Here is a 23,631-nt window from a genome sequence, read left to right as displayed (position 1 = left end):
GCAGTGGGGGGCCCCTCATACACAGCAGACAGTGGCGCAGTGGGGGCCCCTCATACACAGCAGGCAGTGGCGCAGTGGGGGCCCCTCATACACAGCAGGCAGTGGCGCAGTGGGGGCCCCTCATACACAGCAGGCAGTGGCGCAGTGGGGGCCCCTCATACACAGCAGACAGTGGCGCAGTGGGGGCCCCTCATACACAGCAGGCAGTGGCGCAGTGGGGGCCCCTCATACACAGCAGGCAGTGGCGCAGTGGGGGCCCCTCATACACAGCAGGCAGTGGCGCAGTGGGGGCCCCTCATACACAGCAGACAGTGGCGCAGTGGGGGCCCCTCATACACAGCAGACAGTGGCGCAGTGGGGGGCCCCTCATACACAGCAGACAGTGGCGCAGTGGGGGCCCCTCATACACAGCAGACAGTGGCGCAGTGGGGGGCCCCTCATACACAGCAGACAGTGGCGCAGTGGGGGCCCCTCATACACAGCAGGCAGTGGCGGGCTCATCACTAATGTGACCAGTCATACAAGGAATGGACAGGGAACCTGTTCTCATGGGAGGCCCCCATTTCCAGTTGTTCCCTGTCCCCGGTGTGAATACAGGCTGACAGCACATGGAGCCATGGAGTACAGTGATCTCAGAGAGGGAAGGCACCTGCAGGACCTGTCTGCAGCAGGGCCCACAGCTCTGGTTACTGGAGGCATGCTGGGTGCTGTGGTCCCACCCCAGCCCTCTAGCTGAGCGCAGCTGGCCCCGTTGCTAGGTAACAGCGCAGCACTCACCGCTCAGCACGGCCTCGTACAGGCGGAGCGCCGCTCTGAAGTGGTAGAGAAGCAGCAGCCCCGCCACAGGGAGCAGCAGCCACACGTACGCCCAGTGTCTGCACAGCCAGCCCTTCGCCCGAGCCAGGACTGGAGGCCCGGGGGCGCCGACACTCGCACACTCCGCCATGTTTGTTGTTTCCTGCTCCCGGCACTAGGGAAGGAGAGGCGGAGCGCGGCCGGGGATTGGTGGAGCGCGGCGGAGCGGGGAGCCCCTCACAACCGGGGACACAGCTCGGTCACTGTCCGCAGCTTCTGTCACTAGTACAGCACAGGCCACCAGTGTCACCGCCTCACTTTATTAACATTAACGCCAGGTGGACCACAGTGCTGGCATTGCCGCCATGGACAAACGCCAGACACAAGCACTTGTGTGCCTCTACCAACATGGCTGCCGCCCAGTATCCCCGCTTCCGCCTTGGACCGGACGTTCCCCCTCCCTTCCCGCTATGCTTTGCGCTCTCCTCTCAGTGGGGCTGGGCCAGTCGGAGCCAAGATGGCAGACTACGAGGAGCGGGTCTCTGATGAGGAGAAGGTACTGGGCTTTCGGGGAGGCAGCAGTGGCTACTGTGCTCTGTGTCGCTTAAGTTCTGGGGGCAGAGATCAGGCGCAGCTGCTGCACTTCTTCTTGCTGTTCTTCTCGGCCCCTTTTATACCTGGCAGTGCTGTGGGAAGCAGCAGGCATACCTGGGCCCGGCAGTGAAATCGTTAACAGTAGCTTCTAACGCACTAGCCTGGGCGCTGCGGGGCTGGCACTACAAGGCTCAGCGTGCCCGGTGTGATGTGTGTGGCACTACAAGGCTCAGCGTGCCCGGTGTGATGTGTGTGGCACTACAAGGCTCAGCGTGCCCGGTGTGAAGTGTGTGGCACTACAAGGCTCGGCGTGCCCGGTGTGAAGTGTGTGGCACTACAAGGCTCGGCGTGCCCGGTGTGAAGTGTGTGGCACTACAAGGCTCGGCGTGCCCGGTGTGAAGTGTGTGGCACTACAAGGCTCGGCGTGCCCGGTGTGAAGTGTGTGGCACTACAAGGCTCGGCGTGCCCGGTGTGAAGTGTGTGGCACTACAAGGCTCGGCGTGCCCGGTGTGAAGTGTGTGGCACTACAAGGCTCGGCGTGCCCGGTGTGAAGTGTGTGGCACTACAAGGCTCGGCGTGCCCGGTGTGAAGTGTGTGGCACTACAAGGCTCGGCGTGCCCGGTGTGAAGTGTGTGGCACTACAAGGCTCGGCGTGCCCGGTGTGAAGTGTGTGGCACTACAAGGCTCGGCGTGCCCGGTGTGAAGTGTGTGGCACTACAAGGCTCGGCGTGCCCGGTGTGAAGTGTGTGGCACTACAAGGCTCGGCGTGCCCGGTGTGAAGTGTGTGGCACTACAAGGCTCGGCGTGCCCGGTGTGAAGTGTGTGGCACTACAAGGCTCGGCGTGCCCGGTGTGAAGTGTGTGGCACTACAAGGCTCGGCGTGCCCGGTGTGAAGTGTGTGGCACTACAAGGCTCGGCGTGCCCGGTGTGAAGTGTGTGGCACTACAAGGCTCGGCGTGCCCGGTGTGAAGTGTGTGGCACTACAAGGCTCGGCGTGCCCGGTGTGAAGTGTGTGGCACTACAAGGCTCGGCGTGCCCGGTGTGAAGTGTGTGGCACTACAAGGCTCGGCGTGCCCGGTGTGAAGTGTGTGGCACTACAAGGCTCGGCGTGCCCGGTGTGAAGTGTGTGGCACTACAAGGCTCGGCGTGCCCGGTGTGAAGTGTGTGGCACTACAAGGCTCGGCGTGCCCGGTGTGAAGTGTGTGGCACTACAAGGCTCGGCGTGCCCGGTGTGAAGTGTGTGGCACTACAAGGCTCGGCGTGCCCGGTGTGAAGTGTGTGGCACTACAAGGCTCGGCGTGCCCGGTGTGAAGTGTGTGGCACTACAAGGCTCGGCGTGCCCGGTGTGAAGTGTGTGGCACTACAAGGCTCGGCGTGCCCGGTGTGAAGTGTGTGGCACTACAAGGCTCGGCGTGCCCGGTGTGAAGTGTGTGGCACTACAAGGCTCGGCGTGCCCGGTGTGATGCGTGTGGCACTACAAGGCTCGGCGTGCCCGGTGTGATGCGTGTGGCACTACAAGGCTCGGCGTGCCCGGTGTGATGCGTGTGGCACTACAAGGCTCGGCGTGCCCGGTGTGATGCGTGTGGCACTACAAGGCTCGGCGTGCCCGGTGTGATGCGTGTGGCACTACAAGGCTCGGCGTGCCCGGTGTGATGCGTGTGGCACTACAAGACTCGGCGTGCCCGGTGTGATGCGTGTGGCACTACAAGGCTTGGTGTGTGTGATGCGTGTGGCACTACAAGGCTTGGTGTGTGTGATGCGTGTGGCACTACAAGGCTTGGTGTGTGTGATGCGTGTGGCACTACAAGGCTTGGTGTGTGTGATGCGTGTGGCACTACAAGGCTTGGTGTGTGTGATGCGTGTGGCACTACAAGGCTTGGTGTGTGTGTGATGCGTGTGGCACTACAAGGCTTGGTGTGTGTGTGATGCGTGTGGCACTACAAGGCTTGGTGTGTGTGATGCGTGTGGCACTACAAGGCTTGGTGTGTGTGATGCGTGTGGCACTACAAGGCTTGGTGTGTGTGATGCGTGTGGCACTACAAGGCTTGGTGTGTGTGATGCGTGTGGCACTACAAGGCTTGGTGTGTGTGATGCGTGTGGCACTACAAGGCTTGGTGTGTGTGATGCGTGTGGCACTACAAGGCTTGGTGTGTGTGATGCGTGTGGCACTACAAGGCTTGGTGTGTGTGATGCGTGTGGCACTACAAGGCTTGGTGTGTGTGATGCGTGTGGCACTACAAGGCTCGGCGTGCCCGGTGTGATGCGTGTGGCACTACAAGGCTCGGCGTGCCCGGTGTGATGCGTGTGGCACTACAAGGCTCGGCGTGCCCGGTGTGATGCGTGTGGCACTACAAGGCTCGGCGTGCCCGGTGTGATGCGTGTGGCACTACAAGGCTCGGCGTGCCCGGTGTGATGCGTGTGGCACTACAAGGCTCGGCGTGCCCGGTGTGATGCGTGTGGCACTACAAGGCTCGGCGTGCCCGGTGTGATGCGTGTGGCACTACAAGGCTCGGCGTGCCCGGTGTGATGCGTGTGGCACTACAAGGCTCGGCGTGCCCGGTGTGATGCGTGTGGCACTACAAGGCTCGGCGTGCCCGGTGTGATGCGTGTGGCACTACAAGGCTCGGCGTGCCCGATGTGATGCGTGTGGCACTACAAGGCTCGGCGTGCCCGGTGTGATGCGTGTGGCACTACAAGGCTCGGCGTGCCCGGTGTGATGCGTGTGGCACTACAAGGCTCGGCGTGCCCGGGGTGATGCGTGTGGCACTACAAGGCTCGGCGTGCCCGGGGTGATGCGTGTGGCACTACAAGGCTCGGCGTGCCCGGGGTGATATATATGTGTGTGTGTGGCACTACAAGGCTCGGCGTGCCCGGGGTGATATATATGTGTGTGATGCGTGTGGCACTACAAGGTTCGGCGTGCCCTGTGTGATGCGTGTGGCACTACAAGGCTCGGCGTGCCCGGTGTGATATATATGTGTGTGTGTGGCACTACAAGGCTCGGCGTGCCCGGTGTGATATATATATATGTGTGTGTGGCACTACAAGGCTCGGCGTGCCCGGTGTCATGGCTGCATGTTATGTTCTCTTTTGGGAGGCTGCTCCGTGTTTATAAACATTCAGGGCAACATCCTGCCCCGCTGCCAGCTGTCATGTGGTTGCTATTGGCAACAGCACTAGTCCCTGCTGCGAAGATCGTCGCTTACTGTACCCTGATGGTTCTGCAGGGGGGAGGGTGGGAATTCTTGATCCTCATTTTATTTTTCAGTCTTTTAGTTATTTCTGAAGCCATGGATTTCTTATAAATAATTGTTCAATTATATACTGGGACTGTATGAGGCAGCAAGGATTGCTATTGGGCTACCCCAGTAACAGCGCCACACCTGTCTACAGGCTGCCTCTGGTACTGCAACTCAGTCCCAGCACTAGACACCTCCCCAGGACAGATGTGATGGCATCAGGTTCTCTTCTCTCATTCCAGATTACCCCTGTGTTTAATGCCATTGGTCACTACCACTATTCCGAAGAGTAATAACCAGGTCACAAAGGGTCTACCCCATTAGGGGTATCCAATATAATGGTGGTGGGTTCCCTGGAGGAGCCAGTGAGCTCCATGAATCTTAATGGTGCCTAATGTCTTCCTGCTTACAGGTGCACTGTATGATATTGAAACCTAATAGAGTTCAGGCGTGGCGTCTCCAGAGCGGCTGGTATACTGTGACTATGGCTCCCTGGCTGTATCTGTGCCTTACATCACTGGTAATGGCTGGGTGGAGGCGCTCGGGTAGTGAAGACTCCTCCACAAGCCTCAGCATGCTCATCACACTCTCCTATTACCAGGCATGGCCATAGGGTCACTGGTCTGTGCTTATTTCTGGGCCTCCGCTCCTTCAGTGTCTTCTAATAATAGACCCCCAGCTAGAAGAAGAATCTGCATCTGAATAAGGCGACCCAGGCTCTGCCGTCTGACCGTCTATCGCCGGAGCAGCAGCAGTCATTGGGGATGACGGGGAGTCATAAATGGATATATTTCCTGGCTTTTAGAAACTATTTGTGCTTTCCTCTCAGCTATTCATATACACACAGCCCGGCCATTGTGATTTCAGTATGTTGAGATAAAATCCCCCGTGGCCACAGCTCTTTATTAGGCAGAGCGGAGTCGCCCCTAATGTGGTATGAGCATTCAGCCCTTATGCGGCCATACACAGTTGTGTTCTCGGAGAGCGCCGCATTCAGTATCATCTGGTGGCTGCTTATCCGACATATAAAAAAGGATTGGGCGAGGGATGTTTAGCTGCCTGATCCTAGGTCAGGTGCACCCATAGACATCCACTGAAATCCACAGACCCATGACCTGAGCCCACACAGTAGATACGCACAGCCTGCATCTTGTTATAACAGCTGGGACCCGAGCTGTCTCTTATCGCTTCTGCTTAACCATTTAAGTGCAGTTGTCAGCCAGCGGCATTTAAATAGTGTGATTGCCGGTGCCCGTGTGCATCAGCTCCCATCAGCCTCTGGTGGCACAGTAAACCAGGGGTGTGAGCCATTCCGTGTTGTCATTAATGAATCCTAGGAGCCCCTCATTACAGGTGCCAGTTCACACATAGCAAGTCCCAACAATGACAGGCATTCGGTCTGGAATGTAATCTTTCTCAAGAAAGACCGGTCTCCTAGACTTGTGAAAGGAAGTGACAGGTAAGCCTACGGCCATGTTTATACGGGCTGAGGATGTTTAAAAGAATCGGAGGCTGAATCGTTGCTGCCTCAGATTTGCCGCATGTGGATTAGACGGTTGTCGTCCCAATTTTTTCCCCACACGTGAAGTGGAAAATACTCCCATTTATTTGCATTATAGAAAAATATCAGCAGATTCTATCAGAAAGGGTGCACACGGCCCAGATGAGGGTGGTCCTATAATCCAAGCGTCTCACCTGGTCACAGGAGGTCTAATCGGTGGGCTGTAACTGCTAGGACTCTCGCCACTACAAGAACAGTGGTCCCTGTGTGAGCAGAACAGTATGGGATGGTGGAGCACTGTACTCGGACCACCACTGATCAGACACTTGGATCCTTTTTATTATCAGAGCCCCCTTTAAGTCTGCACAGTGCCATATCCCCCAGTGATCATGGGAAAGTAATTATTAGTTTTATCTTTCCTGCAGCTGAACTTGGTGGGTTTCTTCAGTGAAGGCAGAGAGGAGCGAGTGTCTACATGTTAAAAGCCATTTGTCTCAAATTCCTTGCTCTTAAAGGGGAAACTTTTTGCTTGGTTTATTCCGGTAAAGAAACGGAGCAATCCTTTTGTTTGGGGAAACAATTGCTTTCCTGAAGTTCTCATTGTTTGGTGCTCACTTTCTCTCCTTTCCCTGTTATGAGCCATTTATGACGTACATCGCCGGACACTTGTCTAAACTAATGCCATGTAATACAACCTGGGAGGCTGCAAAATCCACTCCAATATCAAAGGTCTTATCTATGGCTAGGCTTCTTTAAAGGGTAGGATCACACAAGCGTATAAAAATATCGTTCAGTTTTAGCCAGAAAAGAGCGACAATTTCTTTCTCACTTGTCATCTGTATACAATCTGTTTTTTTACACCAGCTATTAATCAATTACAGGACCATTACTGTTTCCTATGTTACACAATTGCGATGTTTCCCCATAATCGGATGCTATACTGTCACTCTGTATGGCATCTGATTTTTTATTTTTTTTTTGCACACCCGTGGACTTGAATGGATGAGTCTCACCGATTTACTGAAGAAACTAGTGCATACTGCTATTCCACCCCCCTCGCACGCAGATTTGGTTACTGAAAAAAGTTGATAATTTTCACTGTGCTATTGAATAACATTGATCCAACTGCTGTTCATTTTTTTTTCAGGGACAGCACTTGGATCAAAAATACGGTTGTGTGAACAAGCCCAAAGGGCTATTCCAGCCTACAAAATGATCATTTCTCCACTGGATGTGTGGTTATAAGAGATGAGCAGAAGGAGTCACACCAAGCTCCTGTGTCCATTTTTGCAAACTTCCTCCGCTGGTACTGAAATGCCGGCTTCCTGGGCTTTCGTTGCAATTACTAGGACCCCACAACGTCACGGTGGTGTGGTGCAATGCACATCATGACCTCACGGGGGTGTATTAAGCACAAGATGCTTTCCAAATGCTGGTATTTGAGAGCAGATTGAGGAAGTTTGCACTGCTGTAGTCCACCTGTCATGGAGTACCGAAGTGGACTCCGGACCAGGGTATTGCAGATCTTTTTGCACATTTCTATTGATTGTACAATTAGTATACTATCTCTTGTGTACCTATTGTTATTTTTCTTCTGGTTGCAAGATAGCGGGCAGAAAGAGTCGAAAGGAGCAGCCAGTTGAGCTCGTGCCTTGTTGCTCCATTCAAAATCGATGGTATTGCAGAAGATGGCCAAACACTGACCTCAGCTCTCATCATCAATCCCACAGACAATGAGATCACTGGTGGTCCCGGCTTCATGGGATTTATAGTCCTAAGGCCACGACCCCACTATCAGTATTCGGTCAGTATTTTTTCTCAGGAGTGGGAGCCAAAACCAGGTGAGGAACAATCAGAGAAAAGGTATAATAGAAACCAGTCACCAATTCTGCATTTATCACCCACTCCTGGTTTTGGCTCCCACTCCTGAGAAAAATACTGACCAAATACTGACAAAATACTGATAGTGCGGCCGTGGCCTAAAGTGCCGAGTGAAAACTGAAATCCAAGACGTAGACAGGAGGCTGAACTGCAGGAACCTGAATCCATTATACACAAAAGGGCAGATTACAATCAAGTCACGGAAACTGGAGTGAAAAAAAAGGTTTCATTCTAGTGCTGGTTTAGAATCAGTGATTAGTTGTACTCGTGACGTCACCGCTGCAGCCAGTCAATAATGACCAGAGAGGCAGCGCTGGACCTGACAATGTAAAGATGGTCAAGGCAGCTGCATGAGTGTATTGTCCTTCATGTGCTCTGTAGACCGGATTGATGTATAAGGGATATTCCTGCTGGCAGGTCTTTGGGATATGCCTTAAGGGTCTGATAGGTGTGATCCCAGAGGCAGGACCATGTCTATCTCCAGCATGGTGGTCCATCAATCTGACGAAACTGAACGCCATCTGTCATAGCCACCTTGTCTACCAATGTCATATACTGAATGGAATGCTGTCTAGCATAAGAATACCCCACTAAAAAGGTGGGGTTACCAAAAATGTACCCAATCAAAGCTACATAATGCCGGTGCTTAGCTCTGCTCATCAAGCATGTTTACTCCCTTAGGTAGAGCGATAAGACCTGGCAGCGCTTATTTCCAGAGAAGTAAAGGATTAGGGTGTGCTAATATTCAGCAATATTGAAATCTGTTTGGTTGCCCTAATAATTTACATTGTCAGATTGTACCAGTATTAAAGGGGTTGTCACATCTCCATTCACTGTGTAGCGGCCGCTGCCAGGTGCTGCAGATCAGTTCTTGGTCAAGAGAATAGGTCAGTATGGTGTCTGGCTTTCCCCTTTAACTGCAGAACAGCTGCTATTTACAGTAATCCAACACCAGTCACTAGTGATGAGCGAGCACTAAAATGCTCGGATGCTCGGGTCGAGCACATTGGAATACTCGGGTGTTCGACCTGAGCAACGAGCCCAATGTAAGTCTATGGGAAACTCGAGCATTTTTCAGCCGGCTCCCCCCGGCGGTCTGCAGAGGGTATAAAAATTGCCCAAATCGATGGGAACAGTGCTCAAATGACATGGGGACAGCATGGGGAAGACCACTAAAAGCATTTCTGACTCCCAGGTCACTGCTGTCAACAACGTTGTCAGAGGTATTACGCCACTTTTAAGGACTCAAAATAACATACAAAACCAAAATGGATTTTCCTGTGAAATATATTAAGGAACATCCTTTCCAGGGTAATGACTTGTATATAAAGCAAAATATATAACCAAAAACAAAAATACTCCTCTACACCTTGGGCTATGTTCACACGTAGCGTTTTTGATGCGTTTTTGCACTTTTGCATTGCTTTCAACCGTGACAAATGCATTCACCAGGAAATGTCATTTTAACATTTTACAACCTTATCTGGCCATGTGGATATGGTGTGTGAGAGATCATCAGACACATCGTCATCATTTATGAAAGAGGGACTCTGAAAATCACAAAGCCTATTTTTATAGGGCCATCAGGCGGCCTTAACTATTCTTGAAGGACCAGCAGTTGGCCCTCTCTATTCTTAGAGAGCCATCAGCCGGCTATGTTTTATTGTTCCCATTACTAAAGAGTGGGTCTCCTATACTTTTATTGCGTATGCAATGAGTGGCAGGGCTACCCAAAATTTGGACGCACCCCAATACTCCTTTGAAGAGACTTAGAGGAGGGCCTCCTGAAAACAATGTTCCCATTATTAGGAAGTAGGTCTCCCATTGGATTTGCCTATGCAGTGAATGCAAGGGTTGCCAAAAATTTGGAGGCACTCCAATGCCCCTTGGAAGAGACGTGGAGGAGGGCCTCATAAAAAATGTTCCCATTAGAAAGGAGCGGGCCTCCTATACTTGTAATGCCCATGCACTAAGTGTATGGGCTGACAAACATTTACCCCTGGGGGTATACATGAACATACTGTATAAAAAAAAAATTTTACGGGCATCATAAACATCCTTTAAAAAAATTATGTGGGTGTTAACTCAGCCATGTGTGCCAGACTGCTAACAGGCAAGACTACCGTGTCCTCACCAAGAGGATGACTAACCATGCTCTCCTCCTCTCTATCCTCTGGCCATCCACGCTGAACAGACGGTATGACAGTTGTGCAGGTAGTACTGTCTATAGCTCATGAAACTAGCTCCTGTTCTTCCTCATTGTCACCCAATCCACCTTCGGATGAGATGAGGCTGGGCTGTGTGTAATCACAATGTATGGTTTCTTGCTGCATCTCATCGTGCTCCGCCTGTAATGCATCCTCTTTGATTGTGAGCAGAGAGCGTTTCAGAAGGCAGAGAAGCGGGATGGTGACGCTAATTATGGCGTCATCGCTTCTCACCATCTTGGTGGAGTCCTCAAAGTTTTGGAGGATGGTACATATGTCTGACATCCATGTCCACTCCTGAGGTCTTATGTGTGGAGTCTGAACTGAATACCGACGGCCTTGTTGATGCTGGTACTCAACAACTGCCCTCTTCTGCTCACAAATCCTTCCCAACATCCACAGTGTAGAGTTCCAACGCGTGGGGACATCACACACCAGTCTGTGAGCCGGAAGCTGCAAACGCTGCTGAAACACGGCAAGGCGGCAGAAGCTGGAGCTGACTTTCTAAAATGGGAACACAGGCGGTGTACTTTAACAAGCAGATCCGGCAGCTCCAGGTAGGATTTGAGAAACCGCTGAACCATGAGGTTAAGCACATGGGCCAGGCATGGTATGTGTGTGAGCTCGCCTCACAGCCGCTACCGGCTTCCGGCCATTGTCGCACACGACCATGTCTGGCTGTAGGTTCAGCGGTGTGAGCCACAAATCTGCCTGCTCTTTCAGAGCTGTCCACAACTCTTCAGCATTGTGCGGTTTGTCACCTAAGCATATTAGCTTCAGCACAGCCTATTGCCGCTTGGCCGAGGCAGTGCTGCAGTGCTTCCAGCTTGTGACTGATGTGGTCGTTTCGGAGAATGAGGCTGAAGAGGAGGAGGAGGCTGAGGAGAATTAGGTGCAGGAGCTGTAGACTGTTGGGGCAACCCTGATTGACCTAGGGCCTGCAATCCATGGTGTCGGGAGGACGTGTTCCGTTCCAAGGTCCGACTGGGTCCCGGCTTTCACATTGTTTAACCCAGTGTGCCGTCAGCGAGATGTACCGTCCCTGCCCACAAGCACTTGTCCACGTGTCTGTGGCTAGGTGGATTTTCCCAGTAACTGCATTGTTGAGGGCACAGCTAATGTTTTGGGACACGTGCTTGTGTAATGCGGGGACGGCACACCGGGAGAAATAGTGGCGGCTGGGGACCGAGGGACGGCCGCCACCATCAGGTTGCGGAATGCTTCCGTCTCCACGTGCCTAAAAGGCAACATTTCGAGCGCAAGCAGTCGTGAAATGTGGGAGTTTAGTAGTGGGGCGTTGGCTGCGTATTTGCGCTTGCGTTCCAAGGACTGGGGTATGGACAACTGAAAGCTGCGCTGGGTCAAGGACGTGGACGTACTTACTGATGCTGCTACTTGAGAGTGTGCAACGACAGGTGCAGGGCAGGAGGCATCTTCGCATGCACCATGGACAGGGGATTGGCTTGCATGCACAACAGCGGAAGAAGCAATGGTGCCACGTAAAGACACTGTTCCTGGACCCTGGGGTTCGGCCCACAAAGTCGGGTGTTATGCTGCCATGTGCCTGATCATGCTGGTGGTGGTCAGGCTGCTAGTTTTGCCACCCCCGCTGATGCTGGCCTGGCAGGTGTTGCAAATGGCCTTTTTGGGGTTATCGGCATAGTCTTTAAAAACAACCAGACTCAGGAAGACCTAACAGTTGTACTGGCAACTTCCTTCGTGTTGGTGTTACGGGGAACGGTTGCCTGCCATTTGTTTGTGGCCACCACACTGCTTCTTCCTGCCTTTTGGGGTGCTCTGCCTCCCACCCCCTGTGTGCTGCTGTCCTCTCTCTGCATGTCCTCCTGCCAGGTTGGGTTAGTTACTATATCATCCACCACCTTGTCTTCCACTTCCGCACCCTGGTCCTCCTCCTGACTTTCTGGCAATTGTGTCTCATCATCGTCCACCTCTTGTGACACTTTCCCACTGTCGCCTTCGTGTGATCGTGGCTGCTCAAATATTTGGGCATCGCTACACGCAATCTCCTCTTGCCCCGCTTCAAGTGCACCGGGTGAGAGGCCCGAATCTATAAATGGGAAAGTGAACAGCTCTTCAGAGTGTCCAAGTGTGGGATCAGTTGTCTCCAGGCACGCGACATGGTGGGAGGAAGGAGGTTCAGCGTGAGGAATATGCGGTCCAAACTCACGGCTACTGAGACTTGACCGTGTGGAAGACAGGGTGGTGGTGGTGGCTAAGTGACTGGAAGCATTATCCGCTATTTAACCTACAACCTTTTGACACTGCTTTGGGTTCAATAGTGGTGTGCTGCGGTCACCTAGGAATTGGAACAGGAAGGTTGGGCGAGAAGATGTGGGTGTTTGTTGTGGCACAATTTCAGCTTGCCCCCGGCCTCGGCATGCACCATCACGTCCAGTACCCTGTCCCTTGCCACGCGCTTTGCTCATTTTAAATGGAGGACAATATCTTCCACGCTCACTACAAATGTCTGAATTTGGAGCGAAGTTATGTCATCCGTGTGACTGAGAAACCACAGTTTTAAATAGCTGGATTTCTAGCGCTGTTATATGGAAAGGACCTGGCTGTATTCTGCAGTGCCAACAAGCAAATGGCGCAGAACAACGGTGTTCTCTGGATTGCTTTTTAAGCAAATAATGAGGATTAAGATCCAAAAAAAAAATTATTCCTGAGACCTGAACCTATGTCTAGAAATGTCTAACAGCAGCAGCAAACAGAACTGGAATGGAGCCTCTTGTCCTATGTGCACTGCAGTCTGCTATATACACTGCCTGCCTATACACGCTGCCTGCCTGATATCTCTGCAGATGGATTAGTCCTCAGAAGGACTGTTTGTTGAGATGGATATGTGTAATGTACTTGTTTTCTCCCTACACTACCTAATACACAATCAAATCTCTCCCTAGCTCTGCAGCAGCACCTCTCCCTACACTGTCTGATTCCAGAGTGACTGTGACTAACATGGCGGTGCCTGGTCTGATATAGAGCTGATGACGCTGTGCGGCCAGCCAATCACTGTAATGCCACAACCAACATGGCTACGGCATTACAATGAGTGGCAGGCAATCCCTGCATGTTCATTGGCTCTGTAAAGAGCGCCAAACATGCAGAGAGGGGACCCGAGCATCTCCCAAGTACTCGGCGAGCTCTGAGCATCTCGAGTACTGAGATGCTCGGGCGAGTACCGAGTACTTGCGAGTATGCTCGCTCATCACTACCTGTCACCACACATTGTATGGAGATGCACTCTGCGCCTTTCTTCAATTTGTTTCTTTCTGGCCACTGGTGCCTTTCTCATCTGATTGTTGGGGGTACCAATCTCATATTGGTGATTTATCCTGTAGATAGGTGATCAATAAGCTTAATCTAACTTGTATGGCTGTCTCCTCTCCTGACAGGTCTGTTTTAGTAATTATTTGTATCTCCTGTATAACAGTTCTGCAGCACCTTTTGTAGCCGTCTGTATTCTGGGGTCTTCCTTGTGTTCAAATTCATAATATTATTACCTGGGTGTCACTAGTTGGGGGGCGGTGTGGTGTTGCGTACTCCGATGCTGTCCAGTCAGTGCTGGGCACACCCCGCTAATAGAGGGCATGGTCACACCCAGATGTCCATGTATTCAGACATTTCTAGGTGTATCCGAGAAAAGCACAATGTGGAGTTCTAAAAAAAAGATAAAGCTGAATTACTTGATGAGCAGTTCAGCTATGTATTAGACATACTACATTCTATCACAAGGGACAGATGCTGAAAATCACAATGATCGAGAAAACAATCCATTCCTGTTCACTCCCAACTCACCACTTTATCAGAATTGTACATGGTCAGTATGTCCAAAAGATTGCCATATACTATATGTCCATGGATGTAAGGTGGTCAGTTACACGATCACAAGAGCCATTTTCTCCTGCATCAGTAGAACACCATTGATAAGTTAGTCACTATCAGCCAATGTTTGGGTATGAAATAGATGATTGTATAGAAATCCTCTTGATGTGAGTGGTGTCTGCCCAGAATCCAATGTCTATGAGGTTATTAGAGATGTCACAAAAACACTTGCTGTTATTCTGTGAGATTCCTGTGGCCTTGAGGAAACATACGGGCCATAAACAAGGAGTGTTCCAGCTTAGTTTGCTTTCTCATCACGTGATCATCATTACTAGGAGCGCCCTCTGTTACCATACAGCTCCAGGGCTGACCATACACATTAGATGGCTGTCGGCTTCTTCCGATCAATAGCCATCCCAGCTCACCCTCCTTTACACTTGTGCGCTCACTCAGCCAAGCAGTTCTGACAAAGCCGTCAGCTGGTGGCTTATCTCCAGGAGAACAATGTGATTGGCAGTCCGCAATTAACACTTCTCCTGAACATCAGTCGGCTAAGGCCCCTGTATATAGTAGACTTTGGCCAAACCTGGCGATATCGGTGGGTTCTGCCAACTTTAATCTGTGCATGGGGCTTTAAGAATATGTGCACACGTTAAGTATTTGCTGCAGACATTTCTGCATCAAAAATGTCTCTTGGCAGGAAAAACACATGTTTTTGTGTGCTGTTTTGTTTTGTTTTTTTCCCATTCATTAGAATGGGTGAAAATTGCTGAAAAAAATTGATTTGCTGCAGTAACTGATTTCAGAAATCTCATTCACTTTGCTAGGACAGTAGGTTTTTTTTACAGCTAAAAGGTAGTAAAAGCGAGCAGTGTGAACACCCCCTAAAGCCCCCAGGCACATTAGATGACTGTCGGCAGAGCGAGCTATTCAGCCTTCTCTCCAATACACAGCAGCGCTTGCTCTGTCCAGCGCTCTCGTGCTCTGAGAGCCACTACTAGACATTAGACTGTCAGCAAAGCCGTAGGTATCTTTGTGTTTGGCCAACCTTAATCTAATATGTATGCGGCGCTTTAGACAGCTCTGTGATGTCAGTAAGCTATGGGTTCTCCAGACTTCTGACTCCTTCATAAATGGCCGGTAATTAGTAATGACCTAATTACTGTAGTAAAATGGTGACATCACCCTAAATAGGCTCCTTAGATGATAGAACATAAAATATATTTACAGTACAGACCAAAAGTTTGGACACACCTTCTCATTTAAAGATTTTTCTGTATTTTCATGACTGAAAATTGTACATTCACACTGAAGGCATCAAAACTATGAATTAACACATATGGAATTATATACTTCAAGAGGTAGTCACCGGAAATGGTCTTCCAACAATCTTGAAGGAGTTCCCAGAGATGCTTAGCACTTGTTGGCCCTTTTGCCTTCACTCTGCGGTCCAGCTCACCCCAAACCATCTCGATTGGGTTCAGGTCTGGTGACTGTGGAGGCCAGGTCATCTGGCGTAGCACCCCATCACTCTCCTTCTTGGTCAAATAGCCCTTACACAGCCTGGAGGTGTGTTTGGGGTCATTGTCCTGTTGAAAAATAAATGATGGTCCAACTAAACGCAAACCGGATGGAAAGCATGCCGCTGCAAGATGCTGTGGTAGCCATGCTGGTTCAGTATGCCTTCAATTTTGAATAAATTCCCAACAGTGTCACCAGCAAAGCACCCCCACACCATCACACCTCCTCCTCCATGCTTCACGGTGGGAACCAGGCATGTAGAGTCCATCCGTTCACCTTTTCTGCGTCGCACAAAGACACGGTGGTTGGAACCAAAGATCTCAAATTTGGACTCATCTGACCAAAGCACTGATTTCCACTGGTCTAATGTCCATTCCTTGTGTTCTTTAGCCCAAACAAGTCTCTTCTGCTTGTTGCCTGTCCTTAGCAGTGGTTTCCTAGCAGCTATTTTACCATGAAGGCCTGCTGCACAAAGTCTCCTCTTAACAGTTGTTGAAGAGATGTGTCTGCTGCTAGAACTCTGTGTGGCATTGACCTGGTCTCTAATCTGAGCTGCTGTTAACCTGCGATTTCTGAGGCTGTTGACTCGGATAAACTTATCCTCAGAAGCAGAGGTGATTCTTGGTCTTCCTTTCCTGGGGCGGTCCTCATGTGAACCAGTTTCTTTGTAGCTCTTGATGGTTTTTGCAGCTGCACTTGGGGACACTTTCAAAGTTTTCCCAATTTTTCGCACTGACTGACCTTCATTTCTTAAAGTAATGATGGCCACTCATTTTTCTTTACTTAGCTGCTTTTTTCTTGCCATAATACAAATTCGAACAGTCTATTCAGTAGGACCATCAGCTGTGTATCCACCAGACTTCTGCACAACACAACTGATGGTCCCAACCCTATTTATAAGGCAAGAAATCCCACTTATTGAACCTGACAGGGCACACCTGTGAAGTGAAAACCATTTCCGGTGACTACCTCTTGAAGCTCATCAAGAGAATGCCAAGAGTGTGCAAAGCAGTCATCAAAGCAAAAGGTGGCTACTTTGAAGAACCTAGAATATGACATATTTTCAGTTGTTTCACACTTTTTTGTTAAGTATATAATTCCACATGTGTTAATTCATAGTTTTGATGCCTTCAGTGTGAATGTACAATTTTCATAGTCATGAAAATACAGAAAAATCTTTAAATGGGGTGTGTCCAAACTTTTGGCCTGGCCTGGCCTGTACTGTACTGTATATTAACATTTCTAAACTTGTCTAAATTTCTATGAAAGTTAATAACCTAATTAATGGATAATATATATATCTATAATTTTTAAAGCTGATGGCTGCATCAATACCTTTCTATTAACTCTGACTGCACCCTAAACTAGGCGTGACTCCACAGCCCTGCTCTGCAATGATACCCTCGGGTGGGCGAACTGAGAACAGGGCTGTGTTTATTCAATAAAAATGTGTTGTTGTTTTTTTCTTTTCTCTGAATACAGAAATTGTGGCAACCTGTAAATGCTGCAGTACAGTGTCCCTACTCCATGTGGCGCTTGTATATCTGGCCATACCCATCTCTCCCCGCACGTGAGCCATCAGCCGACTGTTCATGTGTTTACAGCCAGGAGAGAGGAGAAAGCCGCTGCCGGACGCCTCATCTCCCCTGAAAATAAAAGGATCAGACTATGATATTCCAAATGCGAAAGGAATACTAACCACGGCGCTAAAATACTGATGGATACTCCTTATTGTAGACAAAACTGTGAGAATGGACGCTGAAAAAACTGCCAACTGATAGTTGCTAAGAGTTACAAAAATTGATGTTCTGATATTCAGTTGTGAGCATTTTGTTTGCCACCTACAAGCATTATAATGGAATAATACAATAAAATAGAATAATACAAAAAGCCCGACAATGGTTTTCATGCAGGAGAAATATAAATAGACCAATCAGTTTCTTACAATAGCTGTAATAATGCTGTGTTAGTAAACCTTTCTCTAAAAAGAAAAGTAACCTGTTTGGTGTACACAATTGCATACCATGTATGCCAGTACTAATGCTTGTTATTGAGTCGCCCCTTACAGGGTTAAGATGTCAATAGTGGTCAATCCGATCAAACACACAGGCTGAGCTCATACATTCTATAACTCTGATATTCCAATGCATGATCCTTCTCTCCACAGACATTGTTGAGGATAAAGGATGGCTATGCCGAAATCAGGTTCGCCGAAATGTCATCGTGTGTATGGGGGCCTTAAGAGGCTCTGTCAGTGTTGCCTTTTTTCAGATGACAATTGTGTGAAGAATGTAAAATGTGGAATATGTCCTTGTTTGCTTATTCCTTCTCATTCCAAACTGGAGATGGAAAGGTTCACAGAGGTGACGTAGAGACCATGGGGAAACTGTTCATTGTATCTGTTTTTATTTATCTGGTAACAATGCACACAAACTCTGTGTTCCAAACCCCAAGATTTCCATAGGACCTGCTGACTGTTTACTGTTATGGGGGCGCCCTGACTCCCCTTACTGTGTTATGGGGCAGCCCCGACTCCCCCCCCCCTTACTGTGTTCTGGGGGCTGTCCCGACTCGCCCCTTACTGTGTGATGGGGGGCTGCCCCGACTCGCCCCTTACTGTGTGATGGGGGGCTGCCCCGACTCGCCCCTTACTGTGTGATGGGGGGCTGCCCCGACTCGCCCCTTACTGTGTGATGGGGGGCTGCCCCGACTCGCCCCTTACTGTGTGATGGGGGCGGCCCCGACTCGCCCCTTACTGTGTGATGGGGGCGGCCCCGACTCGCCCCTTACTGTGTGATGGGGGCGGCCCCGACTCGCCCCTTACTGTGTGATGGGGGCGGCCCCGACTCGCCCCTTACTGTGTGATGGGGGCGGCCCCGACTCGCCCCTTACTGTGTGATGGGGGCGGCCCCGACTCGCCCCTTACTGTGTGATGGGGGCGGCCCCGACTCGCCCCTTACTGTGTGATGGGGGCGGCCCCGACTCGCCCCTTACTGTGTGATGGGGGCGGCCCCGACTCGCCCCTTACTGTGTGATGGGGGCGGCCCCGACTCGCCCCTTACTGTGTGATGGGGGCGGCCCCGACTCGCCCCTTACTGTGTGATGGGGGCGGCCCCGACTCGCCCCTTACTGTGTGATGGGGGCGGCCCCGACTCGCCCCTTACTGTGTGATGGGGGCGGCCCCGACTCGCCCCTTACTGTGTGATGGGGGCGGCCCCGACTCGCCCCTTACTGTGTGATGGGGGCGGCCCCGACTCGCCCCTTACTGTGTGATGGGGGCGGCCCCGACTCGCCCCTTACTGTGTGATGGGGGCGGCCCCGACTCGCCCCTTACTGTGTGATGGGGGCGGCCCCGACTCGCCCCTTACTGTGTGATGGGGGCGGCCCCGACTCGCCCCTTACTGTGTGATGGGGGCGGCCCCGACTCGCCCCTTACTGTGTGATGGGGGCGGCCCCGACTCGCCCCTTACTGTGTGATGGGGGCGGCCCCGACTCGCCCCTTACTGTGTGATGGGGGCGGCCCGACTCGCCCCTTACTGTGTGATGGGGGCGGCCCCGACTCGCCCCTTACTGTGTGATGGGGGGCGGCCCCGACTCGCCCCTTACTGTGTGATGGGGGCGGCCCCGACTCGCCCCTTACTGTGTGATGGGGGCGGCCCCGACTCGCCCCTTACTGTGTGATGGGGGCGGCCCCGACTCGCCCCTTACTGTGTGATGGGGGCGGCCCCGACTCGCCCCTTACTGTGTGGGGGCGGCCCCGACTCGCCCCTTACTGTGTGATGGGGGCGGCCCCGACTCGCCCCTTACTGTGTGATGGGGGCGGCCCCGACTCGCCCCTTACTGTGTGATGGGGGCGGCCCCGACTCGCCCCTTACTGTGTGATGGGGGCGGCCCCGACTCGCCCCTTACTGTGTGATGGGGGCGGCCCCGACTCGCCCCTTACTGTGTGATGGGGGCGGCCCCGACTCGCCCCTTACTGTGTGATGGGGGCGGCCCCGACTCGCCCCTTACTGTGTGATGGGGGCGGCCCCGACTCGCCTCACATCAGGCATGTAGGATGCATTCCTGATTGTCTATACGCAGATTAGTTGAGCCGCCAGTGGTGTTTTGCCGTGGCTTATTCCCAGCGCTCTAATCAGGATACATGCACTCTCCACCATGTGTGAGGAGTCGGGAGAAATAGTGCTCAGCTGACAGCTATCTAGGGCTGTGTTCACGTGTCTAGTAATCATCCGTTGTGCAGACATTAACTTTTTTTTTTTTTTTTTTTGTCTGGCTAAACTGATTTCAATCCGTTTTTTAACATTGAAGTCTATGGAAAACAGATCCGATAAATAGCCATCCATTTACTTCCACTTGAAAGTGATCCAGTAAGCCTGGCTGCCATGTCCCTCTCCACAAGGAGACACGTTACCCCTTATACTGAAGTATAGTCACCTGAAAGCGAGGACCATGTCTCGCTCCCCTTGGTGGTGCACTGTACAGACTTCTATCACCTGACTATGTCCGTCTGTCTTGATATACAACCTCAATATGTTTAGGACGGACACGTACGTTCACACATGCAGCTGCGGGTACTGTAATCCATCATGGTGTCCTGTCAGGGCTGTGTAACCATTCAGTCCACAGTCGGGCGCTGTATTCTTCTCTTCTACCAATGCTGTAATGGTAGAAAAGCTCAATATGTTCGGCTTTTTATGTGTAATCGGATAGAAAAAACTTAGATATCCTTATTTCAAGCCTCGTGCACAGCTATAGGTGCCATTATACTACTTCATACAAAACCGCCTGAGAATACTGGCCCTGCATATGACCTCGTTCACACTGATTATTTGGCATCAGTATTTAGAAGGGAGAGAGAAATCTTGCATAATTTTATTGCTCCAATTCTGGTCAATGACTCGTTCAAATGAACGTATTAAATGTCTGTATGAAAAACGGGAAGCACAAGGACCAATGAAAGTCAGTGCGCTAGTTCACATGAGCGTTTTCACACATGGAACGATAGAGGAGGGAGTGTGGGTGCGGGAGGGGGTAGGAGGGAGTGTGGGTGCGGGAGGGGGTAGGAGGGAGTGTGGGTGCGGGAGGGGGTAGGAGGGAGTGTGGGCGCGGGAGGGGGTAGGAGGGAGTGTGGGCGCGGGAGGGGGAAGGAGGGGGTGTGGGAGGGGGAGGGGGTGTGGGCGGGGGAGGGGGTGTGGGCGCGGGAGGGGGTAGGAGGGAGGAGGCGGAGGGGGTGTGGGCGGGGGAGGGGGTGTGGGCGCGGGAGGGGGTAGGAGGGAGGAGGCGGAGGGGGTGTGGGCAAGGGAGGGGGGCGGAGGGGGTGTGGGCAAGGGAGGGGGGAGGAGGGAGTGTGGGCAAGGGAGGGGGAGGAGGGAGTGTGGGCAAGGGAGGAGGGAGTGTGGGTGCGGGAGGGGGTGTGGGCAAGGGAGGGGGGAGTGTGGGCAAGGGAGGGGGTAGGAGGGAGTGTGGGCGCAGGAGGAGGGAGGGGGGTGTGGGCGCAGAACTGAAATAGTCTGCATCCTTTATATTTTCTCAGCCCCCGATATATATCACTTTTACTATAACGGGGTCTGTCAGGTTTCTGAGCTCTGCCGAATATATTGGTGTTGTGTAAGTAGCCATCTGGCATCTGTGGCACATAGCTTGAGACTCTGGTGTCCATCACTATGGGCACTGCTTTGAGCAGGGCACCGCATGCGAGTGACATTGTACATGGTCTGACCTACCCGCCGGTGGCTGGTCCTGCAGCCTCCTGGCATTATTACAGGGTGTGGTTTCCTTTCTCTCCTGTCAGTGTTCTAACAGATAGCGAAACACTTCCCTATTGAGAGAAGTCAGTAGTGAACGGCCTTGTTGGAAGTTCCAGATTTTTATCTAGCTGTTTAAAACCATATATTAGAAAGGCCAAATAAAAAGGGAACAAACTTGTGAGTAATATAACAAAACTAAAAATAAATAGCTATGTTGGGCAGAAGAATCCCCCCAGTAACCCACTATATGTGCGAAATAGATGCATATCACAACATTGAAAATTCAAAAAATATGTCACCCCTATAACCCCTAGCTCATCTCTTCATATTATTCTTTCATGAGTCCCAGCTGAGAAGCTGCTAACTAGTCAGAGATTAATGATCTTGGATAATCTGAGCTATTCCAATGGACGGCCTCTCCATAGCGATCAGTTGGGGGTCTGGCTGTCGGCCCCCTCATTGGTCACTTGCTTGAAAAGGCCTTAGTGGCTATTGTATGCCAGGCACAGGATCGTACATTTTATGGCAGCTGTGCCTGCTTCTGTAGCATGGTCCCACTAGGGGTACGTTCACACAGTTTTACGAAGGAGATCCTCTCCAAAATCCTTTTTTCAAAAACTCATTTTTAGGGTATGTGATATGTATTGTATCAGCAGCATACAGAAAATGAATATTGTAACACCGCATTAGCCTTTGCCGGAGGTTTCCATGTATAAGCTGATTCGCTCTGCAGATTTTGGTACTTGCAATATACGGATATATATTACACATTTCACTCTTCACAATGCACTTGTTGAAACCGCTGAAAATCTGCATATAACACAACCGGATTTTGTTGCAGATACTCAACAACATGTATATTTCTCCAACATGTAACACAGCCATGTACAGAGACTGTTCACGTCAGTCCCTGCCCTCTGTTTTTTAACTTTCAGCAGTAATGAATGTATGTGTAATGTGTTGAGGATTAGGAGGGGTTAACACATTACACAGGCCGCTTAAGGGAAGTCTGTTCAGAGAAGTTTCTGAAAATTGCCTGAAATGGTATAAAAAATGTGAAGCACGAAGTGTCAGCGATGTGAGAGCAGCGGCCCCCCGCTAAACATCTGCTGCTCACCAGCCCTGATGTAACCTGTGAGAGCAGCGGCCCCCCGCTAAACATCTGCTGCTCACCAGCCCTGATGTAACCTGTGAGAGCAGCAGCCCCCCGCTAAACATCTGCTGCTCACCAGCCCTGATGTAACGTGTGAGAGCAGCGGCCCCCCGCTAAACATCTGCTGCTCACCAGCCCTGGTGTAACGTGTGAGAGCAGCGACCCCCCGCTAAACATCTGCTGCTCACCAGCCCTGATGTAACGTGTGAGAGCAGCGGCCCCCCGCTAAACATCTGCTGCTCACCAGCCCTGATGTAACGTGTGAGAGCAGCGACCCCCCCCGCTAAACACCTGCTGCTCACCAGCCCTGATGTAACGTGTGAGAGCAGCGGCCCCCCGCTAAACATCTGCTGCTCACCAGCCCTGATGTAACGTGTGAGAGCAGCGACCCCCCGCTAAACATCTGCTGCTCACCAGCCCTGATGTAACGTGTGAGAGCAGCGGCCCCCCGCTAAACATCTGCTGCTCACCAGCCCTGATGTAACGTGTCTGCACACAGCCGTTGTGCACTGTTCGGCCATCACAGGAGGCGGCTCGCAGTGAGTGCACTCCGCCCTCTTCTAGAGCGCATTCTCCCCTGTAAATCTGTGCATGTGATGGTGTACATCAAAGGAAAAGCGATGGAGGGACAGTACCCCCAACTATCCTAAATATTGCTCCCAGCCACTGTCCAAAGTTGTTCCTCCACAAATATTGGACCATCTGACAATCTACAGCTGCCCATTATGATGTGGAAAACCATGGATGTTCACCACGAATTACACCGTGCATGGGGTGAACTCTACGGCTAAATCCGCATGTAATGTGACTTAACCGTACGTAGGATCTTGTGCTGGTCACTTCTAATGAAGAACCCTGCACAGAGCTGTCATTATATTATAGGCGCTACGTGCTTCATTCCTGCCCAGAGAGATGACGCCAGGAGCCTTCACTGTACAGCGTCCATCATAGGCATCTGATTAACCAATATGTTATGAGTGCCAATAGCCTTTGATGACATTAAATGCATGCCTACGGGCTATATGTGCTACAGACAGCAGAACAGTGATACCATTGTTAGGGGGTGTGTGTGTTTATATATATATATATATATATATATATATATATAATATAGTAATCTCTTTCCTGCTTCATGATATCCTAT

General features: G+C 51.3%; 2 protein-coding genes across 2 annotated transcripts in view; one reads left to right on the top strand and one right to left on the bottom strand.

The window, feature by feature from the left end:
* Positions 1-1,007, bottom strand: part of ST7L (suppression of tumorigenicity 7 like) — a 196,750-nt gene extending 195,743 nt beyond the window's left edge. Inside the window, exon 1 of the mRNA XM_073667182.1 lies at positions 778-1,007. Within this exon, the coding sequence (XP_073523283.1) occupies positions 778-946 (169 nt within the window). The 5' untranslated portion in view covers positions 947-1,007. The remainder of the gene's footprint in view (positions 1-777) is intronic.
* Positions 1,008-1,224: 217 nt separating this feature from the next.
* The window catches only part of CAPZA1 (capping actin protein of muscle Z-line subunit alpha 1), a 64,682-nt gene continuing 42,275 nt past the window's right edge, over positions 1,225-23,631 (top strand). Inside the window, exon 1 of the mRNA XM_073667183.1 lies at positions 1,225-1,351. Coding sequence (XP_073523284.1) covers positions 1,313-1,351 — 39 coding nt within the window. The 5' untranslated portion in view covers positions 1,225-1,312. The remainder of the gene's footprint in view (positions 1,352-23,631) is intronic.

Source organism: Phyllobates terribilis, unplaced genomic scaffold, assembly GCF_046119375.1.
Source record: "Phyllobates terribilis strain yellow unplaced genomic scaffold, ASM4611937v1 Scaffold_2__4_contigs__length_985480577, whole genome shotgun sequence".
Classification (NCBI taxonomy): Eukaryota; Metazoa; Chordata; class Amphibia; order Anura; family Dendrobatidae; genus Phyllobates; species Phyllobates terribilis.
Note: the sequence above shows the minus strand (reverse complement) of the source record. Positions and strands in the feature narration are given on the sequence as shown.